This window comes from Periplaneta americana, chromosome 12 (genome assembly GCF_040183065.1).
Source record: "Periplaneta americana isolate PAMFEO1 chromosome 12, P.americana_PAMFEO1_priV1, whole genome shotgun sequence".
Classification (NCBI taxonomy): Eukaryota; Metazoa; Arthropoda; class Insecta; order Blattodea; family Blattidae; genus Periplaneta; species Periplaneta americana.
In genome coordinates, this window is record NC_091128.1 from 67,469,952 (window position 1) to 67,497,349 (window position 27,398).

The window sequence follows — 27,398 nt, forward strand, 5'->3', positions numbered from 1 at the left end:
GAATTATCAAAGACGTTGATCATAGAAAAAAAATACTTGTATGATTCGTTATCAACAATACTAATATCTCGGTGGCGTGCGCGCTGCTTATTCAAGTATATTCCCGAACTTATATGACGTTGATTCTTCTTCCAAATACAATTCAGAGTTCGTACTTAATATTGTACGGAGCCTGCAGATTCTATAATTACACTAATTACGCGACTTTATGGTTAACTTGTACACTCTCTTGACGTATGCACTATTCACTGTTTCAGTAGATTATCGCACGCGTATATATTTCTTCCTACACAAAATTAATAAATCGAGCGATGTATTATCTCACCGACGACTTTCTCGGACTGACTTGCTCACCCGTCGACGACTATCCTACAAGTAGTGACTTGTTCACCCTCCAACGACTATCCGAGAGAATGACTTGTTCTCCATCCTACGACTATCTGAAAAGTGACGCTACACACACCTAGCAGCTCTGAATATATCAAAATTACCCACGCTATTACTAGATCATCTGATCTCTCTATAGCCCCCTCTAGGCTTACAAGAGCCCTACGTCATCTCGACGCTTACTCAAAGAAAAATATCCGTTGTAGTGACGCTATAACTCCACTAATGGCTACTCTATAAATTCTTAGAATTTGGAAATTCCCCCTGCTCGGACAAAGATGTAGCTTGGTTTTCCTACGGACGCTTTCTGGAGGTTACTTGAGTTCAGTCCAGCTCAATAGCCGATTTCACGCTTGAGTACGTAGGCTCCTCAAGTCTGCTCGTAACAACACACTCATGCTTAACACCTTTTGTCCCATTGTCCTCATAGCGTGGCTACCATGCTACAACTAACGCTATGGGTTTAACTTATGAAATCTCAACCTAAACTATATATGTAAAACTAATACGATAAAATATCCTAACATCTAATCCTACATATAAAAACTAATTGAACCAATAATCGAACTATACCTACGCTATGTGGAATGAACAGTCTCAGTCTTAAAAGCATTTGGCATTGAGGGCGATTGCATTTTCTCATATGTTTAATTTCAAGGTTCATTATTATTATTATTATTATTATTATTATTATTATTATTATTATTATTATTCATCACTACCATCATCATCATCGCTATTCATTCATTCATAGTGTTCTGCCCAAGGGCAGGTCTTACTTTGAAAACCCAATATTCTTCAATCTCTCCTGTTTTCTTGCTTCCTCTTAGTCTCCACATATGATCCATATATCTTAACCTTGTCTATCATCTGATGTCTTCTTCTGCCCCGAACTTTTTTTCCATTCACCATACCTTCCAGTGCATTCTTCAGTTGGTAGTGTCTTCCTAGCCAGTGGCTCAGTCAATTTCTTTTTCTCTTTTTGATCATTTTAAGCATTATTCTTTTTTTAAGCACTCCTTTTAGCACAGCTTCATTTCTTATTTTGTTTGTCGATTTCCATTCTTCTCCATTGTAATGAGTAATTTAATGGCGCTGTATTAACTGCAGAGTTACTGTATTGGCTAATTTCAATTTCGGAAAAAGTATATACAATTTCGGAGAAAGTAATTTCAGGAAAAGGAAATTGTTTCGGGAAAGATAATCTAATTTTGGAAAGCTTTAATATTATTTAAATTATTTTTATTTTGAATAATGTTTTAAATTAGATGTAATTGCACAAAATTAATATAATTTATTATAATATTGTCAGTAAACATTCATTGAATGGCTGTGCAGTTACATACAGTATTTCTGTTCTCTTGAGAGAATATGGAGAACGAATTGTATTTTAACTTACTTACTTATGCCTTTTAAGGAACCCGGAGGTTCATTGCCACTCTCACATGAGCCTGCCATCAGTCCCTATCCTGAGCAAGATTAATTCAGTCTCTGTCATCATATCCCACCTCCCTCAAATCCATTTTAATATTATCCTCTCATCTACATCTCGGCCTTCCCAAAGACCTATTCCCTCCGGTCTCCCATCTAACACTCTATATGCATTTCTGGATTCGCCCATATGTGCTACATGCCCAGCCCATCTCAAACGTCTGGATTTAATGTTCCTAATTATGTCAGGTGAAGAATAAAATGCATGCAGTTCTGTGTTATGTAACTTTCTCCGTTTTCCTGTAACTTCATCCCTCTTAGCCCCAAAATTTTCCTGAGCACCTTATTCTCAAACAACCTTAACCTCTGTTCCTCTCTCAAAGTGAGAATCCAAGTTTCACAACTATACAGAGGAACTAGTAATATAATATTGTTTTATAAATTCTAACTTTCAGTTTTTTTGAGAGCAGACTGGAGAATAAAACCTTCTCAATCGAACAATAACAGGCATTTCCCATATTTATTCTGCCTTTAATTTCCTCCTGAGTATCATTTATATTTGTTACTATTCCTCCAATATGTCTGAATTTCCCCACCTCTTCGAAGGATAAATTTTCAATTTTTATATTTACATTTTGTACAATAAATATTCTGGTCATGAGACATAATCATATACTTTGTCTTTTCGGGATTTACAGTACTTCCAGACCTGTCTCTCTACTTGCTTCAAGTAAAATTTCCGTGTTTTCCCTAATACTTTGTGGATTTTCTCCTAACATAGTCATGTCATCCGCATAAACAAGGAGCTGTTATAACCTATTCATTCCAAACCCTCTCTGTTATCCTGGACTTTGCTAATGGCATATTCTAGAGCAAAGTTAAAAAGTAAAGGTGATAGTGCATCTCCTTGCTTTAGCCCGCTGTAAATTGGAAAAGCATCTCACAGAAAGTGGCCTATACAGACTCTTCTGTACGTTTCACTGATACACATTTTAATTAATCGAATTAATTCCTTGGAAATGCCAAATTCAATAAGAATATTATATAAAACTTCTCTCTTAACCAAGTCATATGCCTTTTTGAAATCTATGCATAACTGATGTACTTTTTTTTCCAATATCTGTTGAATACAAAAAATCTATCAATAGTGGATCTATTACACCTGAAACCACACTGATGATCACCAATAATTTTATCTAGATATGGAATTAATCTTCTCAAAAAAATATTGGACAAAATTTTGTACGACATCAACAAAAGTGATATTTGTCGAAAGTTACTACAGTTCGTCTAGTCCCCCTTTTTAAAGGTAGGTACAATTAACATGTAATAATAATCTGTGGCACTACAGCCCTTGAAGGGCCCAGACCGACCAGCTGACTGCTGGCCTCATGTTCACATGCCGAAGCAGAGGTGAATGATTATCCAACCATAATGGAGGTATCGTGTGGTTAGAATGATGATCCCCCCCCCCCCCAGCCATTACAGCTGGCTTTTGCAACCGAATTTTGCTACCTATCATAGCTCCCCAAATGCATCACAATGGTGGGTGGGCACCAGTCCCATACACTGGTCTTCCCCCCCTGAGGATTCGAACCAGCACGCATTCCGTAACGCGAGTTTCTAGGCAGGATGCCTTAGACCATGATGCCATGGCATGGAACATTTTAACATGTATATAACAAAATTATATGCAGGGTGTGTCTTGCTTTCTGGTCTGTTTCCGTGTGGGTCGAGATGCATAGAAGAAGAGTGAGAGATTGTGTAATGTGTACTGCATGTGCAGTTAGTACTGCTGTATGTTCAACACATCCTTTTCAATATTGCTTCCGTTAACTATGGAGTAAAGTCAGCCATTGATAAGCCATTAATTTTATAAACTTAAAAAAATATATATATGATAAACATTTTGGCTGTTACATTTTATTAGTATTTAATAATATTAGTAAATGACTGAGTTGACTCAGACAGTAGTGTTTGAGATTCGCATTCAGAATGTCCTTTGGCCAACCAATCTGACTGGAGTTTTTCATGGTTTCCCTCAGTCAGAAAGGCAAGTGCTGGATTGTAAATTTACATGCCATAATTCATCACTGCCTCAATCACCAATATCATAAGCATTCATCAAAATCTATAATCAGTTTCATAAACACAAGCCATCTACAACACATGATAGAAACAGGAACTCAACAGTAGTAAAAACGACCTACTGGTATACCCACATATCCTAAACACGTGATATGAGCATAGATGTTAAAGTGTGTATAAATAAACTTGACAAAAAAAATACATACATACACAAGTGAGAACTAGTATTTCAATAATTCTGTTCAGTGGGATGAATGTATTTGTTTTTCAAGTCTGCAGAATTTATATATATATATTTGGTTTTATGACGGAAAGTTGTAGCCTCATTTCTGCTTCTGCATATACTCGTAGTTTATTTCAGTGGACACATACACAGAAAATCCAGAAGTGATAAATATTATTTTCCGTTTTAGATGTTTAATAATAATAATAATAATCATCATCATCATCATCATCATCATCATCATCCTCATCCTCATCATCATTTCCACATATTAGACCTAGTGGTCTGTTACAGTCTCTGTCGATTGTTTTTTTAGGTCTTCTAAGTTTCTGCGACCTCTTGGAATGTAGGATAGGATTTGTTTTGGTAAACGAGTATAATTGAGTCCATTTTTAATTCCTCATTCCTTCTGTGGTCGAGCAGGGAATAGCCATCAGTTCTTCTCAGAAACCGTATTTCCGCCGCTGTAAGTCTTCCTTCATCTGCCCTCCTGATAATCCATGCCTCTCTGCCATATGTAAGAATTGGTCTTGCAAGAGTTTTGTAGATCCTAAATCTGGTGTGTCTTTGCACTTGAAAAGTTTTGAAAACTTGCCACTGGGCAAGTATATTTCGAAATGGAAATTTGGAAGTGCTGGTATACTTTATGAAGATAAAATTAGGTTATACCATACTCGGTTACTTAGGTCTACAACAGATCTATGTAACAAAAATATAAACATATACAATACAGTATATTGAAATGCAGTTACACTTGTACAGCCATAGCAGTGCTTTATATAGCTTCCATTCTAGGGATGTCTTCCGACTTCCTATTTCATTGAGCCGTGATCTGCTAGTTGTGGCAACATTATGGCATCTTCCTTGTCCTTTCAAGATCGTTACATGTCCCTCTGGATGAAGGGACGGAGAAGGTGTTCATTATTTTGGAGAAATATTAAATTTGCTATGGTCTGCAATAGTGCAGAATTTCTTCTTGGTGTACACACTTCATGGTATTCCTAAGAAACTAGTTCGATTAATTAAAATACGTCTCAGCAAAACGTACATCAGAGCCCGTATAAGCCAGTTTCTGTCGAATGCTTTTCCAATTCACTGTGGGCTAAAGCAAGGAGATGCTCTATCACCTTTACTTTTTAACTTTGATCTAGATACAATGGTCTCCAAAAGTCTACTCGTGAATAAGCCCCTGAATGGAACCAAAGCCAGTACGTAATGAGCACGCTCCACCTCACCTATCCCCACCTATACTATACTCTATAAGTATATTCTATTATCCATGTGCTAAAAAGGATAAATGTTCATCTCCCCTCTTGCTTAAAAAAGTCCCTTGTGCAGACACTTGCATTTCCCTATTTCGACTATGCGGACATTTTACTGACTGACCTCTCCAGCGACAACAAAATGAAACTTCAACGTGCTCATAATTTGTGTGTACGTTTTGTAAGCAATGTTCGTAAATATGATCATATTACCCCATCCCTGGAAGCAATAGGTTGGCTTAAACTAGATAAGAAAAGAAATTTACATTCACTTCTCTTTCTCTTCGAAATCTTGAACTCTTCTATTCCTTTGTACCTGTCGTCTCGCTTCACTTACCTTTCTTCCCACCATAATCTGAACACACGCTCTCGTCATGAAACAATACTAACAATACCATCCCATCGCACCTCCTCATACTCATCTTCTTTCACAATAGCCCTGCCAAGATTCTGGAATTCGCTTAGCATCAGGGACTGTCGAAATAAAATTGAATTCAAACGAAAACTTACTAGGCACTTGGTCAGTAATTGATTACTTGTAAATAGTTTCTTTAATCTATCACAAAATATTTCAATATTCAGTAATTTCATCACTATACGATTTTGTTATTCTAGATTTAATTTGTAATTCAGTAAATATAAAATATTCTTTGTTTCTCTATGATAAATTATCTAGCTTTAATTATTCAGGTAATCTTTTCGTACTTTGATTTTATTGTAATTGTAAATTTAATACTAATTGTAATATTATTTGTAATTGTAATTGTAAATTTAATACTAATTGTAATTTTATTGTTGATATTGTAGTTGGAATCTCCTGGTAGAGGGGCAGAGAAGGCCTGACGGCCTTATCTCTACCAGGTTAAATAAATAAATACTAAATACTAATACTCAATGTTTATGCACAAACGAAGAGCAGTGGTGGACTGCCATTACCATTGTGTTGGTTGGTATGTTCGACCGTTTCACAATGTCTTGTAATCAAGGACGTAGTACATTCAAGGATGAACAGGAAGAAAAATATTTCTTTTGTTATCTGTCATACGGGATCTTTCACATGATTTTATGTTGGTTACTTTAAAAAAAAAAAACTGTTCACAAATATATGTGGAACCAAACATAGCTGAGATTTTCAAAGCAAAGGACATTAAACACGGATATTTACATGCATCAATATTCCTAGTGAAGAGGCTCATTCGCCATCGATCTGAAGAAATGCGACTTCGATTCCGAGGAAGAGATAAACAGACAACAGTTACAAGCTCCGAGTCTTTGCACCACTGGGAACAGTAGTCAAGCAGTGCGGATTCTGACTTCGAATCAAAGCCTTCTGTTGCTCAGGCTCGCTTGTCTCTACCAAAATTACCTTCAGCAGCCTTCAGGACAGGCTCAAAGCCTGGGACAGAAGTTACAGATCTGCCATGTTACACTCAGGCCGTTGAAAGATGTGTAAAAGTGGTAACTGATGCAGGTAAATCGGTGTGTGGACAAGAAGCTAGAGGGCAAGACTGCAATCAAGAAAAGAAATGCCATGTTTCGAAATGGAGTCTAACTATTCAGTGTAAAACTAACAGTTGACACCGCAATATACCTACTACTATGGGTGGGTGGAGAGATGGGGCTGTAAGTACAGTCACCTCCTCGTGGTGAGCCCTGGGTTATTTCTGAGTGCAAATTTAATGATATGATCGAAGAGCTGCACTACAAAAAAGAAATCTGAAAAAACACAATATGCGTTAGGCTCACGAAACTTTGCGGAGAGACAGATTATTGTCAAATTACTTTTTTTTTTTTTCTGCGGTCTTTCTGCCACAAGTCGCAATTTTTCCGCACTAAGCCACCTTCATTTTTTTTTCGAAAAAAAAAAAGTAGAAGAAGAAAAGAAAAAAAAAAAAGAAAGAAAGAAAAATTCGATACACCCTAATGTGGGTACTCACCATGAATTTATTTTTGTCCCCAATGATCAATTTGGCCCTGTGTGGTGATTTCATTTATGTTATATACTTATATTCTAGATTTGAAAGCTGCAGTAGTATAGCATTAGAGTTTGTTTTACATAATATCACTTCAACCTGTGATCTCTCGCGTCATTAGATAAAATCTAACAATTTTAATTTTTATGTTGTTACTTAATTATTGTTGGAAATGTGAAGCTATTGCTCCAACAATACCTTCTTCCATGCCTCTATTTTTATTGTTGCTAATTTTGTACCCAGGATTTAATTACAAGCTTGTTGGCAGCATTATTTATATGACGCACCAAGTTAGATTTTTTTAACACAGGAGTTATTGCGTTAATCTTTCTTGAAGTTCAGTTCAATGCTGGTAAATGATTATTATTTGCATTTTTGATGTCTTGAACACGAATCATTGGTGGTTTATTCTTCGTCTGTTGTCTTTACGTTGAATGGAAGTATATACGTTGTCCCCTCTGTGGCTCAAGTACTAGCACGCTGTTGTTCCATCCAGATGTTAGGTTTCGATTCCCGGCCATGTAATGATGAAATTCGTTTTGGTCAAAGACCTTTCAGAGGTTTTTCTCGAGATACTTCCGTTTCCCTCTGTCATTCCACCAAGAATCTCCACTTCTTCCTGATTTCATATATCATATGCAATGGTAAAAATAGGCTGGAATGAAGTCTTGGGGATAGTAAGTGTTTCCAATGCTAATATAGTAAGGGCTTGGGGCTCCGTGCCCCTGGGGCTTATCAGACTGGCTTTATCAGAGACTGAGGCAGGATGGCCTATCTATTAGTATCAAGTCAGGAGATGGTGCTGGTCATGCCACAGAACCCCATTTCCCAATCCATCACCCAGAGAAGAGCTGATTGGCTGTATCACGTACCACGAAAGCGAAATGAACTGGGCATCCATCCTGCTAAAGCCACATTACTGCTCGTATCGCCAGTGGTACGTCCTCCAAAAGCTGATTGAGGATGTTCTTAAGAAATTCAGCATACATGACACTATTCAGAGCTCCTTCAAAGAAATAAGGTCCAATGATTCAGTGTCCGAACATGCCACACCAGACATTGACACTCCACCTATGCTGGTTGTCCACTTCTCTCAGCCAGAGATGATTGACTTGAGACCAGTAGTGAGCATATTATGGATATTGACATTTCCATTGCTTTTAAATGTCACTGCATCTGTGCAAAAAATACTGCAATGAACCCGACAGTTTTTACCTGACAATCAATAGCAGAAAACCACAAGACTCTGAAAATCTTCTCCTTCAAGTTGCTGGTGCATATTGATGTGGTAAGGATGGTACTCACTGCCATTCAGAATCCTCCACACCAATATCTGACTAATATCAGATTCCCTAGCAATTCTCCTGGTCGAATTGTGAGGATTGACAAGAATGGCAGCAATGCCATCAGCTGATCTCTCGTCTTGCACAGGTCGTCTGTTACATCTATTTTGATTATGGTTAGGCTGCAGCTGTCCAGTTGCGTGTACACAAGCAGCAAGATGCATGAAAACATTGAAAGATTGACAAGCACTTTGCGGGTACAGACGCTTGGCAGTCCGGAAGTTTCTACGAGATTCGCCCAATATCATCATCATATCAAAACCTTGTGTAAACCATTACAGTTTGCAGTACTAGGAGGTATTTGTAATCACTCTTAACTTTTAGGTACTTATTTTATTAGTCACAAAAGTAATTGGAAAACTTGAAAAATGTATATACGTAGGTACAGAGAAAACAAAACACATCTTTCTGAATTGCCCTACTTTGTTGGGCAATTCCACCTGAGCTTATTACCTGGCTAAGTACATATATACTGTAGGTACTGTAGGCCTATTGCGGTTACTAAAGGAAATGCTGTTGGGCGAGCAAAGGGGAAGAGTTAATTTACTTGTATTCATCCCTCGACGGTGCTGCCGGTCACCAGGTCTACATTCAGCCAGGTAATTGTGCGTGTGTACTATGTCAACATTAAATGGACGTATCTTGTTTATATTTTCTTCCTGTAACATTTCTCAATATTAATGACATTGCCTTCTCGTACGTTTTTTCATTGAATGAGTAGGAATTAATAAAAACGTTTCTTATTAAAGTTGTTTGTTTTGAAGAGCTCTATCAAATGGTACCTACCCTATTTGGCCTGACTTCCATTTGAAATGTTAAAGTGATACGACACTGACTACTTCCTCTTAGAGTTGATTGATGAAATCAAGCTCAAGTGAAAGTTTACATGTGGTTTCGTTATAAATATTTTTGTCTCGAAAATTTTAAAGCACTAGTTTCCGAAATAAATGACTTACGGATGGTCCAATCACCCATTGCTTTTCGTACGTTTTCTGAATGAAAGAGTAGGAATTAATAAAAACATTTCCTATGAAAGTTGTTCGTTTTGAAGAGCTCTATCAAATGGTAGGCCTACCCTATTTAACCCCGACTCCCATTTGAAATTTTAAAGTAATACGCCACTGACCTTACTTCCTGTTAGAGCTGATTTATGAAATCAAGCTTAAGTGAAAGTTCACATGTGGTTTAGTTATATATTTTTCTAAATTATAGACATCAGCTCAAAGAATTTGAGTGACCACAAGGGTCCTGAATACAATAAACATGTACAATATAATGTGATGTGATACATTAAAGAAAAAATAAAGTTAATTGTTGAAGACAAATATAAGTGGATTAATTGAAATAGAGATGGTGATGTAATATTTGAAGAGAATCCTTGATAATATTTATAAGAATAGACATTACATAATCAAAAGGAATGTGAAGTTTCTTAAGATAATTCCATGTGAATTTTGTAATTGAACCTCTACTGCCAAACAGCAAACCAATGACAGACCATTGTTTAAGAGGGACGTTGTACTTTTGAGAAAGATATGGCAGACAAGGGTCATATATAGATTTCTTCTCAATATCAACTTCGGTGGCCTGATTGAGGTTTCTTTCGAAACAGATAGTAGGGTCAAGAACAAGAGCCCGTTTTAAGCGTCTGTTGATAGCAATAATGTCTGCCCATCTAAAAGAACCGTCTAATGATACGCAATGCACTTCCTCATGAATCTCCCAATTTAAAGTTTTTAACGATGTCGCCAAAGTATGTCGTACATGATGATGTCTAGCATTGATCAGCAGCTCGCCTTTAGGGCATTGTCTCGAAAATTTTCAAGTACTAATTTCCGAAATATATGACTGTTACAAGTGGTCTGAATCACCCTGTATTATATTTGTGATTGAACCAGTAAGTAATAGGATTATTATTATTATTATTATTATTATTATTATTATTATTATTATTATTATTATTATTATTATTATTATTATTATTATTATTATTATTAGGTGCATTGGTATTATCACACAGTAAACAGGTTTTGTGAATATTCAGAATATGTTAAAACTTGCTTTCATTCCATTGACGGAAATTTACAAACTATATAACATTTATCCAAGATAATTGATTATTGTATTTGACGTAGAACATATTCAAATTTCATTTGCTTTAGTTAGGCCAGCAGTTCCCAACGTTTTCAATGTGACGGACTCCTTAAAGCTCATCCTTCATTTTCACGGACTCCCTAAAATGTATTACATATTTAGGCTGATTACATGTTATATTCATTAAATAGTTTGGTAATGTAGTGAATTAAACATCTCTATCAAATTGATGGCTATTTAAATTTTAGTTTTTGTTTTGAAGGAAATCTGAAAATGTATAAATAGAAAGTTATGTTACGTTGTAGCATGTCTTTGCTAGGGAAAATAAAACCAGTTTTTCAGACTCACAATAAAGTTGCCAATGGGATGATTAGTCTTACCTTGCAATTGTCCACTTTCCAAGTTTGGTTGAATTGTAGATACTGTGTATCACAAGTCTGACTCCACATTAAGTTTACGTCTATATTATTTTGCTCTTCAAGAAAATCAAAGCAGGTAATTCACACAAGTATGTTGATGTATATGACATTGAGTGTTTTATTGCAATTCGAGAAACATCGTGCATTCAAACAAAAATCAATAGGGCCATCGTAGAAACACAATTTTAAGCAAGAATTAGAAGATAGTCCTAACAGCTCTTCTTCTTTGACGGGCAGAAAGAGGGTTTTCATCCAGTTATTTTTTCCATTGCAGGAAGATAGATAATCTTTAATTTTAATGTCCATGAATCAATGCTGTCTGACAAGAGAGCATCATTTGAGTCCACCTTGGTAGCGCAGTTGGTATAGTGCTGGCATTCTGTGCTGAAGGTTGCGAGTTCAATCCCGGCCCAGGTTTATGGCATTTAGGTGTGCTTAAATGCCACAGGCTGATGTTAGTAGATTTACTGGCATGTAAAAGAACTCCTGTGTGACAACATTCCGGCACACTGGTGACACTGATACAACCTCGACAATTGCGAGCGTCGTTAAATAAACCATAATTTAATTTTCTAAAAAGTCATTGATAATGCAAAATTAATGGAATGCTCGATTGATAACTTACTGAGAATAAAAGTTTAATTTCTTTAGCATTGTTTCAATCTTATCCTGAATGGTGAACACTGTTGAAGTTGGGCCTTGAAGATTGCAATTTAGACAATTTTAAGAACTGAAATATCAGATAGTTAGGAAATCTTTCAAGCCAAAAAAAAAAATCCCTCAGGCAATCTCATTCGTGTTAAAATCTGTCTTGAAAAGTCTGAGATAAGTAAATGTATTCCAACAATCTGAGATAAATGAGAGAACTTGATAAAGTTCAGCTTAATTGAAATACCATTTGAAAACACACCGTGGTTCCACAGACCACAGCTTGGGAACCGCTGTTAGACTATCAAACTGCGTGGAACAATCCTAGAAAAATCTATTTGCAAACTTTATGAATATATTTAATCATAACACAACATATGAATTTTACTTTTGTTCTCGAGTCATGGTGCAATTTCAATTTCTTACCTTTTACTTATCATGCAAGTTTTATCTTTCCAGAATAAAATGGTATCAGTTGCATAAGAATTGTTACTTAACCCTTGGCTCATCTGATTGAATTTTTGTCTTTGTCATGTTTTCTGTCAAATGCTGCTTACACATGCGTCCTGTTTTAAGATCCATAACCAGCACGAGAGAAATATTCGCTTATTTATACTGATAATAATGAGTAATGTTTATAATTGAGTCTTGGAGTAGCTGTTAACAGTAGTTTTCCACGTTACATATTTGCGAGAACATTCTTTCCAGTGAGTCAATAAATTGGTGAAAGCAATACAAATGTGCTGTACTTCTAATTTATTTTCGAAATCAGAATATTTCATGATAGTACTTAAACTAACATTTCACAATTTTGGTGTGTGTGTTTTCCGCAGTTCCACTCCAAAATTAGTACAGTATTTTATTCTCATATGTTAGTATAGCATATCATGTATAAAATGTATTAATGCTTCACTATTTAAAAAAAAACTATAAAAATAGAACACAGCAATCTAGGATATGTCATATGCTAAATCATAGGTCCAAAATAGATGGTATATTTTTGTTGACATGAATTGCGTTTTCGTTTATTTTTCAGGGAGGTGAAACAATCATGATGACTGGTCAGAATGCAGGATTCTCTGGTCCACGCAATGTTGCTTCCAATGCTTTTTTGCGGCAAAGTCCATCACCATCTGCTTTACAGGCATCTCCAGCAGGCCTAGGTGCAGCCCCACCTAGGTAAGAAATATGTACATATTAGGTCATTCAGCAAATAGACGAACGTATGTTATATCTCTATTATTACTGAGAGCCATTTGTCTCTGAAGTTATTGAATGGCCTACATAGTTTGGCTTGAAGATCAGTATTATTAGCATCTAGGAACAGGTGGCACGACTTTTTTCTCCCATGAACTCCAATTTATCTGTAAAAAATATATATATATATATATTTAAAATTTTTTAATTCTTTAATCTGTGTTATATGTACACTTAACGGCAAACAGAATGGGCCGACTCTTGGTCGATAGAAATGCTAAGTTCTATTGCTTGGTTCACTCATGTAAATGCATTACACTTCAGGCATTGCTGTGATGTCTCTTCATTGTAAGTCGTCCATCTACAATGTATTCAACCTTACGAGCTTTGTGTGGCCCAGTGGTAAGGTGCCTGACATGCGTACCAGAGGTTGTGAGTTCGCCTCCCGGTACGGTAAAATTATTTTTTTTTACTTTAGTTTTTAATTCATAAAATATGAAGTGGTATTTTTTTCATAAACTTCGTTATGCCTGCTTTGTAAAAATATTATTGCTCATCACGTGTGAGCTATTAATAGATTAGACCTGGCCTGTATAAACAAAACCACCTGCGTCAACAACTGCCCTCATTCTGCGCGGCATGGAATCCATAAGATTATGGAACAGGTCTAAATTCATGGCCACCACCTCCCACGCATCTAGAACTCTGTCCCACAATTCGTCAGCTGTTCAAATGGGTGGTTGTTCTGCCCAATTAGAGCGTAGGATCCATTTGACTGTAGCCCACAAATTTTCAATCGGATTCATATCTGGTGATTTTGGAGGCAAGTCGACCAAGTGATTATCCTGCTGGAAGAAAAGTGTTCCTTCTGGATATTGTTCTCGGGCGGAAGGTATCATTACATTTGCCAAAATGTGTTCATTTACTTCTGCTGTAAACCGACTGTGAATGTGTTCCAGAAATCCTGTCCCATCGTAAGACATCCACCCCCAACACGCGACGCAATAGCTTGTTGACGGATTTTTTTGTCTCTCTGCCATCTTCAAGGGTAATGACGAGACAGAACGTTTTATTAACAGACAAGAGTATTTCTTGAAAGAGAGAGGGAAGTTTATTATTTATTAGAGTTTGGGCATATTCTAAAAGATGTCGCCACATAAATATAGCTTTGCAAGACATATGTGGTGGCAAATTTGTAATTAAAAAAAATAAGATTGTGGGAGATTCGAACCTTGAAGTACTACTATTAACTCGTTTAATAGATCCATGCCGTAACGACTTACACTACCAAGACTGTTGATATTGTTTCGGCATAATATGTGGTTTTCCTGTTCGTATTCACTTCGGTTGACTTTGTATTTAACAATTTTATTATAATTTCACTCTTCAGAGGCACCGATTTATCTAGAATCAACTCTCCATTCGATTTTATAACATATTTTAGATTCTTAAACAAAATACAGCAAATTTAAATGGCTTAATTATGTGCTACCTGGTGAAATACGGCTTTGACGAGACGAACATGCGCAATGTTATGTGTCTGGGACTTTTAAATTGTCGGCGGCCCATTCTTTTTGCCGTTAAGTGTTGTTGTTGTTTTCTAATGCCAGGCATTTCACAATGAAGTTAAGTGTATTGTTGTCTATCCCTCTTATAGCTGCAGCAGACTGCTGACATTTTTACACCTATGTTACACCATAACAGATTTTGTTGTTTTGGGAGTGATATGTGAGAGGCACAATAACCTCATGACTGATAGTTATGTTAGGTTGTAATCAAGTGATTCACGATTTGAGTCGATTTTTCATACATTGCTGTGCTTTTGTTCAGAAGTGCAAGTGGTTTTTCACGCAGGTCATTTCTCTCTATTCTCTGTTTAATGGTACTCGATGTTTTCTACACAATAGTCATGGAAGTATTGGGTATATGGATTATATAGTTACATGAATATCAAACAAAATACACTACATTTCAGTGTTAAAGAATGTATATATTGTGTTTTATTACTTCTATTCGAGTATAACATTTCACGCAATCATTGGGATTTCCTTAAATTCCCTGTCACTTTTCTTTCAAGACATGTTACTTACTAGACTAAAAATTGCATTCCAGCAACCAAATGGCCGCATCACCAGCTCTGGTCCCATCACCAAGTTCACAGCTGACTCCTATGTCCACAGCACAGCGATCTGGTGGTGAGTTGTTTTGTTTTTCCTATTCTGTATATGTGGTAAATTTCATTATTTCTTATGACTCCTAACCATAAGAGAAGTGTACCATTGAGAGACGTTATATTAAAAATTAGGTCCATATTAGAAGGCATAGACTTAGTGTGTTACCTACATGATACTCCTTTGTTTGATTTGTTTCATGCTATGAATAACCTTTTTTATTTTACATTATTGTGTAGTTTTTGTATTCACAATTTTTAAACATAATGAAATTTAGTAAAATAGTATATATCAGTATGCAGGTAATGAAAATCATAAAGTAAAAATAATCATACAAATAGGCCTGTTTGATCAAGCATACATGTTTACGTTTTTATCTATTCAACCACCCTGACTGCTGACTAACAAGCTGCGCTTTTTGTGTAGTTATAAAACCTGATGACACCTTATCTTGTATGGCTGATCATTTACATTTCCAACTTAAAACTTAGGCTAATTGTCTTCACATCCTATAATTTGTTGTGGATGTGGATTTCATTAAAACGTGACTCTTCTGTTTGTGGCATCCCCTTTTGAGAGGTAACTATTGAACACATAGTATATAACTACTAAAATTGAAGAGAAAAGAAGAAAATATCTCAAGCAAGAAAATTGTTCTGCCATAGTAAGATTATATTGTGGAGTGTCCTATATGAAAATGAGCTGACAAGAAATAAAATGAAATTACACTTCATTTAGTGTTTTGCCTAAGGGCAGATCTTTCACTGCAAACCCAGCATTCTCCAATCTTTCCTATTTTCTGCCGTCCTCTTTGTTTCCTCATATGATTCATATATATCTTAATGTTGTCTATCATCTGATATCTTCTTCTACCTCAAACTCTTCTCCCTTTCACCATTCCTTCCAGTGCATCCTTCAGTAGGCTATTTCTTCTCAGCCAGTGACTCAACCAATTCCTTTTCCTATTCCTGATCAATTTCAGCGTCATTCTTTCTTCCAACACAGCTTCATTTCTTATTCTGTCTGTCCACTTCACACGTTCCAGTCTTCTCCATATCTACATTTCAAATGCTTCTAATCGCGTCTCTTCACTTCATCGTAATGTCTATGTTTCTGCCCCATACAATGCCATACTCCATACAAAGCACTTCACTGGTCTCTTCCTTAGTTCTTTTCCCAGAGGTCCGCAGAAGATGCTCCTTTTTCTATTAAAAGCTTCCTTTGCCATTGCTATCCTCCTTTTGATTTCCTGATAGCAGCTCATGTTACTGCTTATAGTACACCCCAAGTATTTGAAGCTGTCCACTTGCTCTACACTCTCATTTAGATTTCGCAATTTTATCTTCTGTATTTTTCTTTCTATGACCATACTCTTTGTCTTATATGTATTTATCTTCATCCCATATTGCTCACAACTGTCATTTAGCACCTATCAGTTTGTAATATGAATATATTACAGAAGACATACTAAAACACTGGACTTTTTATATTTTAATATTTTCGTTGTTATATTTTATTTACTTTACATTCTTAAAATGTTCGTTTTAGAAAGTGATTCTCATTAATCCTGCTTAGCGCCAGTAAGTCAGAGAACTGTAGAATATATAGGCCTACCATATTATGTATCTAAAGGGTGTCCTAACAGAATCGCAAGATTTAATTTTGTAATAAAACTCGTAACATATTCAAAAAGTGTTGATATTTTATTTTAGTATAAACATACACTGTGATTAATAATTATTGTGAAACACAGAATCTGACAAATGTTTCCATGACTTTGCTGACACACTCTTCCTCTTTTAACGAAATTGCTGCATAATTGCACGTCGAATCTGCACCTTGAGCTCGGGAATTCTTTGTGGTTTGTTGACATAGACACAAGGGTTCATAGAAAGAAGCCACTCATGTCAAATTGCACGACTTCAGTGACCAGTTTTATTTCTCTCCTAACAATTCATTGTTTTATATACAGATGTCTTGCTGAAACCACATGTTGCAATAACACACACTGTTCACTGCTGGTGCATTTTCGGTCTCATTTTCCAAAAAGTATGGCCCAATTACTCCGCCAGCCCAAAATCCGCACAAAACATTGGCTTTTGTGCATGCACTGGATTCTCAATGCCCCAAATCTTGACAGTTTTGTTTGTTCATATACATATTAAATTAAAACTGTGCCTTATTACTAAAGAGAATTTTCTTCGAAAAATTGCTGTCCACTTCTTGGTTTTTCAACACCCAGTTGACAAATTTTTGGCACTGGAAATGGCCTGTTTGCTTTTATTTTTGCGTCAGTTGAATCTTGTAAGCATGCAGATGCAGATCATTTGCTACATCGTACTTCTCGAAATGTCCAATTTTATTATTGTTTGTGTAGTCAATGACTCCATTGGTCATGTACTAGTCATTTGTAAATTAAATAATAAAATATTGTGAACGATGGTGAATTGAGGTTTCTGGACTCTCAGCAACACTTCCAGTCACCACTGCATTTGTCGAGAGATCAGGCTGTACAATGATGCACAGATGATTTAATGTTCATAATCGAATTTATTAATAAGTCTTTAAACTGTTGACTGATCTGGTGCATTTCATCAACCGAAATTACCACTTACTCTGGGAACTCTTTATACATAACTTTCCCCATATTCATAATGCGTTTTCACAATAATAACTTGTTCTTCCTTCATGTAGCATCCCATAACTACTAATAGCAATGTGCCTACATTTTCAGAGCAGAATGACACTGATATGCAATTTAAATCTTATGCTCTTGTTGGGATTCTCTTCAAAAACGAAAGAAGTAGAGTGCATGAACATACAGAACATGTATTGTGAATTGAAGGAATGGCTCCATCACCAAGCAGTTCGTTGAATACTCCTGGCCCTGCAGTTCCTACTCCTAGTCCGTGTAGTTTGCAGGAAGACCAGGCCTACAGGGAGAAAGTTCGCCAGCTTAGCAAATACATTGAGCCCCTACGACGTATGATCAACAGGATGGGAAATGATGGTAAATATGTTATTTTATAATGGCGTAAATAGTAATTTCTTCTTGTTTTTGCCAATATAATGCAGCATTTTATATTTTCTTTGTCGAAATTTCCACACTCATACACACAAGATTGTTTATATTTAGAAATTGTGGTATTATTCCTTTCCTACTGGGAGATTCATAACTATCTCCCTGGTTGTGGGATCATTTACCAGATCTGATATGTCATGTTTGTTTTCTGCTTGAGCATGATTAATGTTCATTTGTTCTGGTATTTGCAGATGTGGAAAAGCTGAGTAAGATGAAAAAGCTGCTGGAAATTCTGTCAAATCCTAGCAAGAGGATGCCATTGGAAACTTTACTCAAATGTGAAGTTGTTCTGGAGAAATTGGATCTCAAACGGGTAAAATTAAAAAAAAAAAATGTATACATACATACATACATATTTTCATATTGAATATTTTGTTCAGAAGTGAGATTGAAATGTTTAAATTGTATTTTTGGAACTCTAGTAATGTGAATTGATTTGGTACTGTTATACTTCTGAAAATGATCTATTACAATAACTTTGATTAATTTTCTGGTCCAGGGAGAAGGTAGTGTTGCACCACAAGCAACCCATTTGATTCCCTTAAAGGAGCATCACATCTTCAATCCACTGCTAGAAGCTGTGAATAATACTCTACAGAGTCCTGTGGCAAATCATACACTCCAGCGCACTTTTGGTCCTTGTCTTGAAGCATTATTTGGTCCAGAGATAAAGTACGAAGAAGTAGTAGCAGTAGTAGTATTTAGTAGTATTTATTTATTTAACCTGTTAGAGATAAGGCTGTCAGGCCTTCTCTGCCCCTCTACCAGGGGATTACAACTATAATATGAAGAATAAAATTACAATTAATATTAAATTTACAATTACAATTACAATAAAAATTTAAGTACGACAATATTACCTGATTAATGAAAGCTAGACATTTTATCATAGAAGTTAAGAACAAAGAATATTTTTGTATTTACTGAATTACACAATTGTAAAGAAATACATACATGTGTTAACTTTTTCTGAAGTGGAAATATAGTCCACAACTAGAAATGTTGACATTCCTCTATTTCGTAATAAGCTATAGAAAGTAACAACATTTCTTGCATGCTGTTGTTTCTCTGCATTTATATAGGGAAAGTATTGATGACAGTGAAGTGTGGTATATACTGTCTATGTGCTGTGGCAATAATATGGAAAAGTTGATTAATTTTCTTGTTGCAGGATGCTTCCTCCTCCACTCAAGAAGAAAAAAGTGGAGGAAACACCAAACGACATACCTGATGTATTGCAAGGGGAAATTGCCCGTCTTGATCAGAGATTTAAGGTATGTTCTCTTTCAAGAATATAAAAGTAGAGCATTGACTTTGTAAAAATTACATGAACATAGACTTGACAGAAAAATGATTACTATTGTTAAAATTTCTCTCTGTTTTTATTCCATCTACCTAGAATTAACCTTTTCATTACCACAAAGTTTGAGTGCTCATTCACCCATATGAAGCCAGTTGGATAGACGAGCGTTTTTCAACCTTCTTCAACATGTGGCACACTGAAGGTGTAATGTAAAATCCCATGGCATACTCGTATAATCTAAACCAGTGGTTCCCAACCAGTAAGGAGTATTTGAGAGTTTTTATAGGGAATGTTTTACTGAATGTTGACTCTTGTGGACTCACTTTTTTACTACTTTTTCACTTTGATTTTTTCAATTTAATACAACAACTTTTGCTATTTTTATTTTCTCGCGGCACACCAGTTGAAAATGGCTGGTATAGACCAATTTACCAACAGTTCTTGCCCAGAATGTGCCATAGGAGGCTGATCTACACTACAGATGAGATGATGGAGATTTGTTGGGATGTCACAGGGAACCGGAGCTTCTGGAGAAAACCTTGTGTTACCTGGACCACAGGCTTTTCCAACACAAGTTATAAATTGGGGGTATGTCGGGGATCGAACTCGTGTTAACAGGATTAAAAATCCAGTGCTCTAGCCACTAGGCCACTGTGGTGGCTCTGTGCATGAAATATTATAATTGTTTATAAAAAAAGTTGGTTATTTATTTGAAATGAGAGGTATAAATAAGTACACTTTTCAAAATATTTAAGTTAAGCATTGGAGATTGAAGTTAAAATTCCCTTTTATTCAATACACGGAGAGTGTGTGTGTGTGTGTGTGTGTTACTCAAACAGGTGCTGCATTCTAGTGGTGTAAAGAAAAACTACTTCATCAGGCATCTCTTTGGTTTGGAGTACAAGGAATATGTCGCAGTTATATTCATTGTGCTCCATTATTGCAGTTTGTTTCGATCTACAAAAAAATCTCCAGTGCCAGTTTCGAGCTGTTACAGAGCTTACTATGCTCGGCATTTATTGACGTAAAGATGGAAATGCAATAATTGTGTTAGTATGGCATGAAAGCCAAGAGACAAGAGGTTGCAAAGAAATTGCTTCCTATTTGTTTAAATTCATTACGACCTTGTCATGCAATGTCACTTTCATGTTTAGCGATAATGCAGGGGGAAAAAAAGAAGAACCATTTCATTGTCAAATTGTGGCTCTATGTTGTCCTTAACATCAATATTCAGGATGTAAATAACAAATCCATAATTTCTGTAACTCATTCAAGGAATGTGACCAGAATTTGGAATAATAGAAAATGCTAAGAAGAATAGTGATTGAAAGGTGTTTGTTCCAGAACACATAGTGTAGCTCCCATGGATAGATAGCACCTTGGTGAATCGCAGAATCTGCGGTGGTGCAGTCTTTGGGGTCAAAGGATGCAGCAGAACGTAAGCATGTGAATTGCGAACAATTTACATCAGTCTGAGGAGGCAGCATATTTACAGGGAAATGGAGGGGCATTTGCGGACTTCATCAGAACTGTATGCCATAATCAAATCGATAAGATGGCACCAAGCAGTGAATCACGTACTTGATTCTAAGGACTTCAAAATCATTCCAATGAAAGAAGGTTGCACAATAAGATAAGGCTGCAGTTCTTGCCTATGGGTCCTCCTCCAGGGGAAAAAAAAGTTTATTCTTGCTTTTCCATGTACATTTAAATTTTTTAATCGACTTTCACTAACTACCTTACTTTTCTCATCTTTTGTTTTATGTTTTGTTTCTCTTTCTTCTCTCCCTCCCCCCTCTCCTATCTCCTGCTCCCTCACTCTCCCTCTCTCTTTCAATGAATCAAAACATATCGAGTGCTTGGCCATATTGTTTTGTATTTTTAGTTGAACATTATAAGTGACATCAATAAGGCAACTAAGCCAGGAGTTAATGAGGGAGGGTGACCAGTTCCTTTCTCCCTCCATTGCTGACTAGTAACATAGTAGTTCACTAATCAGACATCAGATGTATACAAACAAGTTCTTCCTCTGACACATATCGTCAAGTGAGATGTACTGTCTGATAATAGATGTATGAGCCAGAACCTTAATCAGAGGTATTGGCCATATTAAAGTAGTTAAAAATATATTATAAAAATTCAAACAAATAAATTTGGCAATGGGATGGATTTGCTATTGAAGTACAGTAAAGTTTCATTTATATTTTCACTTATATGTTTTTCATACTTACACGTTTTTCACACATACGTTTCTTCTAAAGTCCCGCCAAAATTCCTATACTTGCCATGTTAATTTATTTCAGTTATATGTTTTTCGTTTATAAATTTTTCTAATGTATACAATCATATTTTAAACCCCAAGAGGTACAAAACTTCATTTATACATTCTAATTAAATTTTACTTGAAATTAGGTTTGCCGTGAAAATGTAAGAACAGGAAAATACCGTATTTACATAATCGAATATAATATGCACCTGTATTAAAAACCACTCAAGATTAAAATTATAGTATCAAGATTGGTTATAAAGGCACTCCCTTACCTCTAACTGTACATTCGTCCTCATTTGCAGTACCAGAACTAGAAATTGCGTTCAATAGGAGTGGGTTGGTGTCAGAACATTGATTGAAAATGACTAACGTCATGCTACTCTTTTGTAATAATTGGTAAACTCTTTTGGTTTAATTACAGATGCGCAGTTGTTGAGAGTTGTATTTATGAAATCTCACAATAAAAGAAAAATATGTTATTAAGTCATTTTAGTAGTTCAAAATATTATTTTTATTAGTGATTGTTGTCAAAAATAGAAAAAAATTACTAATAAAAAGTCCGCAGTAGACGAGAAAACACAAACTTATGGTGGCTATTTCTGTCAGTTGTTTCCCACCATATCTCATAACTAGAGACGAGAATTCCATGCAAATGCATGTTTTTATAGGAACATAGCTCAAACTTAGTACATACCCATTTCATTACTTTACAGTTCCAAATATGTGTACTTTTTCCGTGCATATTTGCATGTTTTGGTTTTTTTTGGGATAAAAACATCCATAATGCATATTTAAACAATTTTTAGCTTAATCATGCATATAATATACATTATATTCAGTTTAAATGCATATTTTAATGATTTTGAGTGGACACCTCAGTTTCTCGATTTCTGTGTTCTTATTTTAGCTTCAGGAATCAGGAGTGAAGAAGGAAAAGAAATAAAAGAACTAAATAACAGAAAAAGGTTCATTTACATTTGCACCCATAACTTTTTGCGATGTAGAGAGGTCATTCTCTACCTATACCTAGAAACATTTTGACTGACAAGCGCAGAAACCTCACAGAAACCAATTTAGAAATGTTGATATTTGTTAACTATGCAAAAAAAGTGAAGTGAAATAAGAAATTTAGAACAAAAATTAAAGTGCATATTTTAGTGTATTTTTTGCTTGATTGTTCATGTTTCTTTGTTTGATAGTACATGAATGCGTGCATATTTTGGGATTTTATAGTGCATTAAATTCTCGTCTCTACTCATAACATAAATAGAGAGTTAATTTTAATTTGTTCGAGTCCTAGTGTGAATATAATACACACCCCAGTTTTCAAGACGAAATTTAAAAAAAAAAAATTATAATTACGTAAATACGGTACAGTATGTGTTCATTGTTAAAATGTGGCTGATTTTGAAATTCCTGGAAATTCAAAGCTGCCTTTTCTTGTCTCCACATGTACTAGTTTCAGTAAATCAGTTATGTGCCTATGGGAAAATTCAGAAAGGGGAGAGAAGTATGTGCAGAGGAAAGAAATTGAACATTTTAAACAATGAGAATCCAGGTCCAAAGCTATGACCGCACCAAATATAACTATCCTAACACTCCTCCAAACTGAAAACATTTTGACAGTAGTCTCAACGTGATATGACGAGAAGGTTGCTCATTGGGTTTTTAATTCCATTGAGCGGAAGAAAGAGGAAGTGTGTTTGTAACCGACTCTCTGGCTGGCCACATCTTACATCGTCATCTCTGTCTCTTGTTCCCTTGTTCTACCTACTAACGTTTTACCTGTAGGCATATATTTGAGCACATGTTTTGGCATCTGACAGTCTTTCATTCTGTTAACGTGATCCAGTCAACTTTTTTTGCCCCTTGCCATTATTTGCCCCAATTCTACTAGTGTGGCTCGTAGATGCAGCTAGTAATCACACACCACTTAGTCCGTCAGAGACTATCCAGAGTGCACCACAGGCAGTGTGTCTACATTACACTTGTAATGAATGACTATGGAGAATTGTTGGGATGTTACAAGGGAACGAAAGTACCTTTGTTGCCTGAACCACAGGCTTTCCCAATGCAGGGTGGAACAACCAGGATTTGAATTGAGAGGGGTTGACTGGGATTTGAACCTGGGCCCTCTGGCTTGTAAGCCCAGCACACTATCACTGAGCCACCATGGCAGTTGCACTTCTTAATTGTGTCCATTAGCTTAAATATATTTAGTTGTGCTCTAATTTTATTCTACTTTTTAATCCCTAAGTGTACAGCAGACTGCACTTCTAAGGAATTTCATGTTCACTGTTTATGTCCTTTAGACATAGTCCAAAATTCAGAGCTATAAAGAAGTTTTCGAACTGTCATTACTTTATGTTTTCTTTATTGTTCCGTATAGGTGATAGATTGTATTAAATTGATTTAACATTTTTATCTTTATTATATTTTTGGGCAAATTATATTTAACTTTCTGAAAGCTATTAATTTTGTTTTGGTTATGGACAGTTTCATATTATAATTTGTACTTATATTGTGTTGCTGATTCATAGTCCATCTTTTGAGTTTGCTATAATAATTTGGTCATCCGTGAATAAAACTATATCTAAACATGTACCATCTTGAACGATGTTGAAGTTAAATGTTCTTTCAGTTTTATCTGCTAAACTCCACCTTATGCTACTCATTTAAATGCATGTGCACAAGAATGCTTCTTCATTGTTACAGGTTAGTCTCGACCCAACTCAGCAGCCTGGCTCCCGTTCTGTACAGCTGTTATGTTGGTTGGATGATCGTCATCTGCCTTGTGTCCCACCTGTCTCTCTCTCTGTTCCTGAGGATTATCCACGCACACCACCACGATGTCACATGGCACCACACGAACATAGTTCCACCCAATTCTTGAGTGCAGTGCAGAAAGCTCTAGCATCTAGAATACGGAAGCTTCCAAGTCGTTTCTCTGTGTCACAGCTGCTGGACACATGGGAAATGAGTGTCCGTCAAGCGTCTGCTCCAACCCAGACTCCAGTGTCTGCTGCCACCGTTCTCATGGGACTGTGATATGTACTGTACATATGCTTTTATAAAAAGCTTCTCATTTAAAATAATAAATATAACAGCTGAAAAACTTGTTTTTGTTATCTATGTCAATAGGCTTTCGATTTTGAATCATTTGTTCCCTTTCCAATATTCCCTCCAAGTTTGGTAAGCATATGTCTGTATAATTATCCATGGCACTACAGCCTTTTAAGGACTCAGACTGACCAGCCGGCTGCTGGCCTCACGTTCACATGCCGAATCAGAGGTGAACGATCATGCAACCAAAATGAAGGTATCGTGTGTTAGCACAATAATCCTCCAGTTGTTATAGTTGGTTTTTGTAACCAGCTTTCACTACCTATCAAAGCTCTCCAAGTGCATCACGATGCTGAGTGTGCATTGGTCCGATACACTGGCCAAAATTTCTTTCCTCATGAAGACTTGAACCAGCACACATTCCGTAATGCAAGTTGTAAGCAGGATGTCTTAGACCACAACGGTATGGTGTGGGATGGCATGTGTCTATACAGGGATTTAAATGCTTCTATGAACACACAACTTTTTCCTTGCAGCTGGAATGTTATTTTAGAATATTATGCGTGCATGCAATCGAATTACTTTTGTCAAACTTATACAGCACTTCTCAGATTGAAACAGGTCACATTTGCTTAAATAAATATCTTCGAAGAATGGGGATAGTCTCAGGAACAGAGAGGATGTAGCTTCAAACAAGGAACACCTGTTACACTGTAAATGACTGTAGCCAGGGAAAAATACCGAAAATACCTAGTGGGATTTACTGGGGAGCACGAGAACCAGTGATGTGAAACCAAGCTCCAGCCATTTGAAAACAACATTTGTACGAGGGGTGTTCCATATTGATTTACACTTTCAAATTTCCCACCATCCATGGGCTGGCATTTGGCGTGTCATTACAGTTGCAAGCATGTAAGGAGTGTCCCAGTCTTCAGTAAGAAATTTAAATAATAATAATTTTAAAAAACATGCGTTACAATCTGATAAGAAAGGAAAATGTGGCCAAACCGAGATTCGACAAAATGTTTTGGAAAACCAAAAAAGTTAATCAAGAAGATTATACAGTAGACAATAATGGAGTAACAGTTTCTTCCTGAATTCTACAGAGAAGATTCAAGGAAATGGGGATATAATGTTTTCGATTTTTAAAGAAAACAATGAAGCAGAACAGGTAGTATAACAGAAGAAGAATGAAATAATATAAGTGCATATGGCTGCATATAGCTCCTGTTCTTCATTGCAGCATATTGAATATTTAGTAGTATATAAATTCTTTTGACAAGTTGTATGAGTGACAAGCTTTTGATTCCATTTTTCTGTCAAACAACTTATTTTGAATTTGTAGATGTTAAGGAATAATAAAAAAAAATGCTCTATAATTGCAATTTAATTGAAAGCATTGCAGCATTACTACTGTATGATTTGAATTTGTTGTTTCTGAGGTTAAGAGTAGTTCAAGGACTTCAATAAAGTCACTAATTTGAAGTAGCCAAATTTCAATTGATGTTGATATGTATGTAACATTTCAAGCTTCAAGTGCTGAATGCATATGTAGGTTTAGTGTCAAGAATATGATAAAGTCAGATCTGTAGAAACAGACTGGAAGGTTAACATTTAGATTATCTTCATAGAATTAAGGCATCTTTCAACTTAACAATGTTTACAGGTATAGTGAATGAATTTTTCATAAGAACAGAGAGGAAAAGTGAAACTTTTTTATTATGTTGTATTTTTATTTTACCATTTAAATGATAAAACCAGATAAAAATAAATATGCGGTTTTGCAATATAAACCTCTGATTAGTTCTGTCAAGATTCTTATTGGTTAAATCATGTTATGGTGTCCATTTCAAAGACATTCTCTAGTAATGCTTTGGATAATTGAGGACCGTTTTTGCAAAACTTGCTAACTGCAAAATTTGCAAAATTGAGATTTTGATGGATTCGTTAATATAAGGCAGGCATGATGTTAAAGGGGTCTTAGTAAAATTGGATTATTTCTCTTCATTGTAGTGTGCCAAAGTGTGATCAAAACTTGCTTTCTCCTAAGTGAGAGTTAGCAGCAAAATTTGATTACTACAGTGTTTTGTCTCTCCTGTAAAATTTAGTTTTTTCAGTTAGCAAGTTTTGCAAAAACGGTCCTCAATTGAAAATTATGGTGTCTGAAGTATTTCCTTGAAACAGAAAAACTAAAAATGAATTTGATTTTATAATTCAAGGTGAACGCCATAGAAATATGAACATATAAACCTCAGTGAGATTTCTCTTTTAAGATTCCATCGACAAGTTGTGCTCCAAAGAGAAGTTTTCCTGTTTAAAAGAGGTTTTAAACGTATCTCAGGAATAGTTTGTGCAACAGCATGTTGACATCACGTCAACGCAAACGCTAGCAGACGACCGCCTTCCGAATTGCCGTCGACTCTACATTATGTCAATCATGTAGTG

At 35.9% G+C, this 27,398-nt stretch overlaps 1 protein-coding gene across 4 annotated transcripts in view; it reads left to right on the forward strand.

Moving 5' to 3' along the window:
- Nucleotides 1-25,028, forward strand: part of MED15 (mediator complex subunit 15) — a 92,153-nt gene extending 67,125 nt beyond the window's left edge. For 3 of the 4 annotated variants that reach the window (XM_069841463.1, XM_069841464.1, XM_069841465.1), the window contains 7 exons: nt 12,905-13,047; nt 15,178-15,260; nt 18,082-18,246; nt 18,510-18,631; nt 18,818-18,990; nt 19,490-19,592; nt 24,606-25,028. In XM_069841463.1, coding sequence (XP_069697564.1) covers nt 12,905-13,047; nt 15,178-15,260; nt 18,082-18,246; nt 18,510-18,631; nt 18,818-18,990; nt 19,490-19,592; nt 24,606-24,938 — 1,122 coding nt within the window. In that variant the 3' untranslated portion in view covers nt 24,939-25,028. Of the gene's footprint in view, nt 1-12,904; nt 13,048-15,177; nt 15,261-18,081; nt 18,247-18,509; nt 18,632-18,817; nt 18,991-19,489; nt 19,593-20,965; nt 21,060-24,605 lie in introns of all 4 variants that reach the window. The other variant, XR_011335251.1, reaches the window with a different exon arrangement.
- The last annotated feature ends 2,370 nt before the right edge of the window (nt 25,029-27,398 follow it).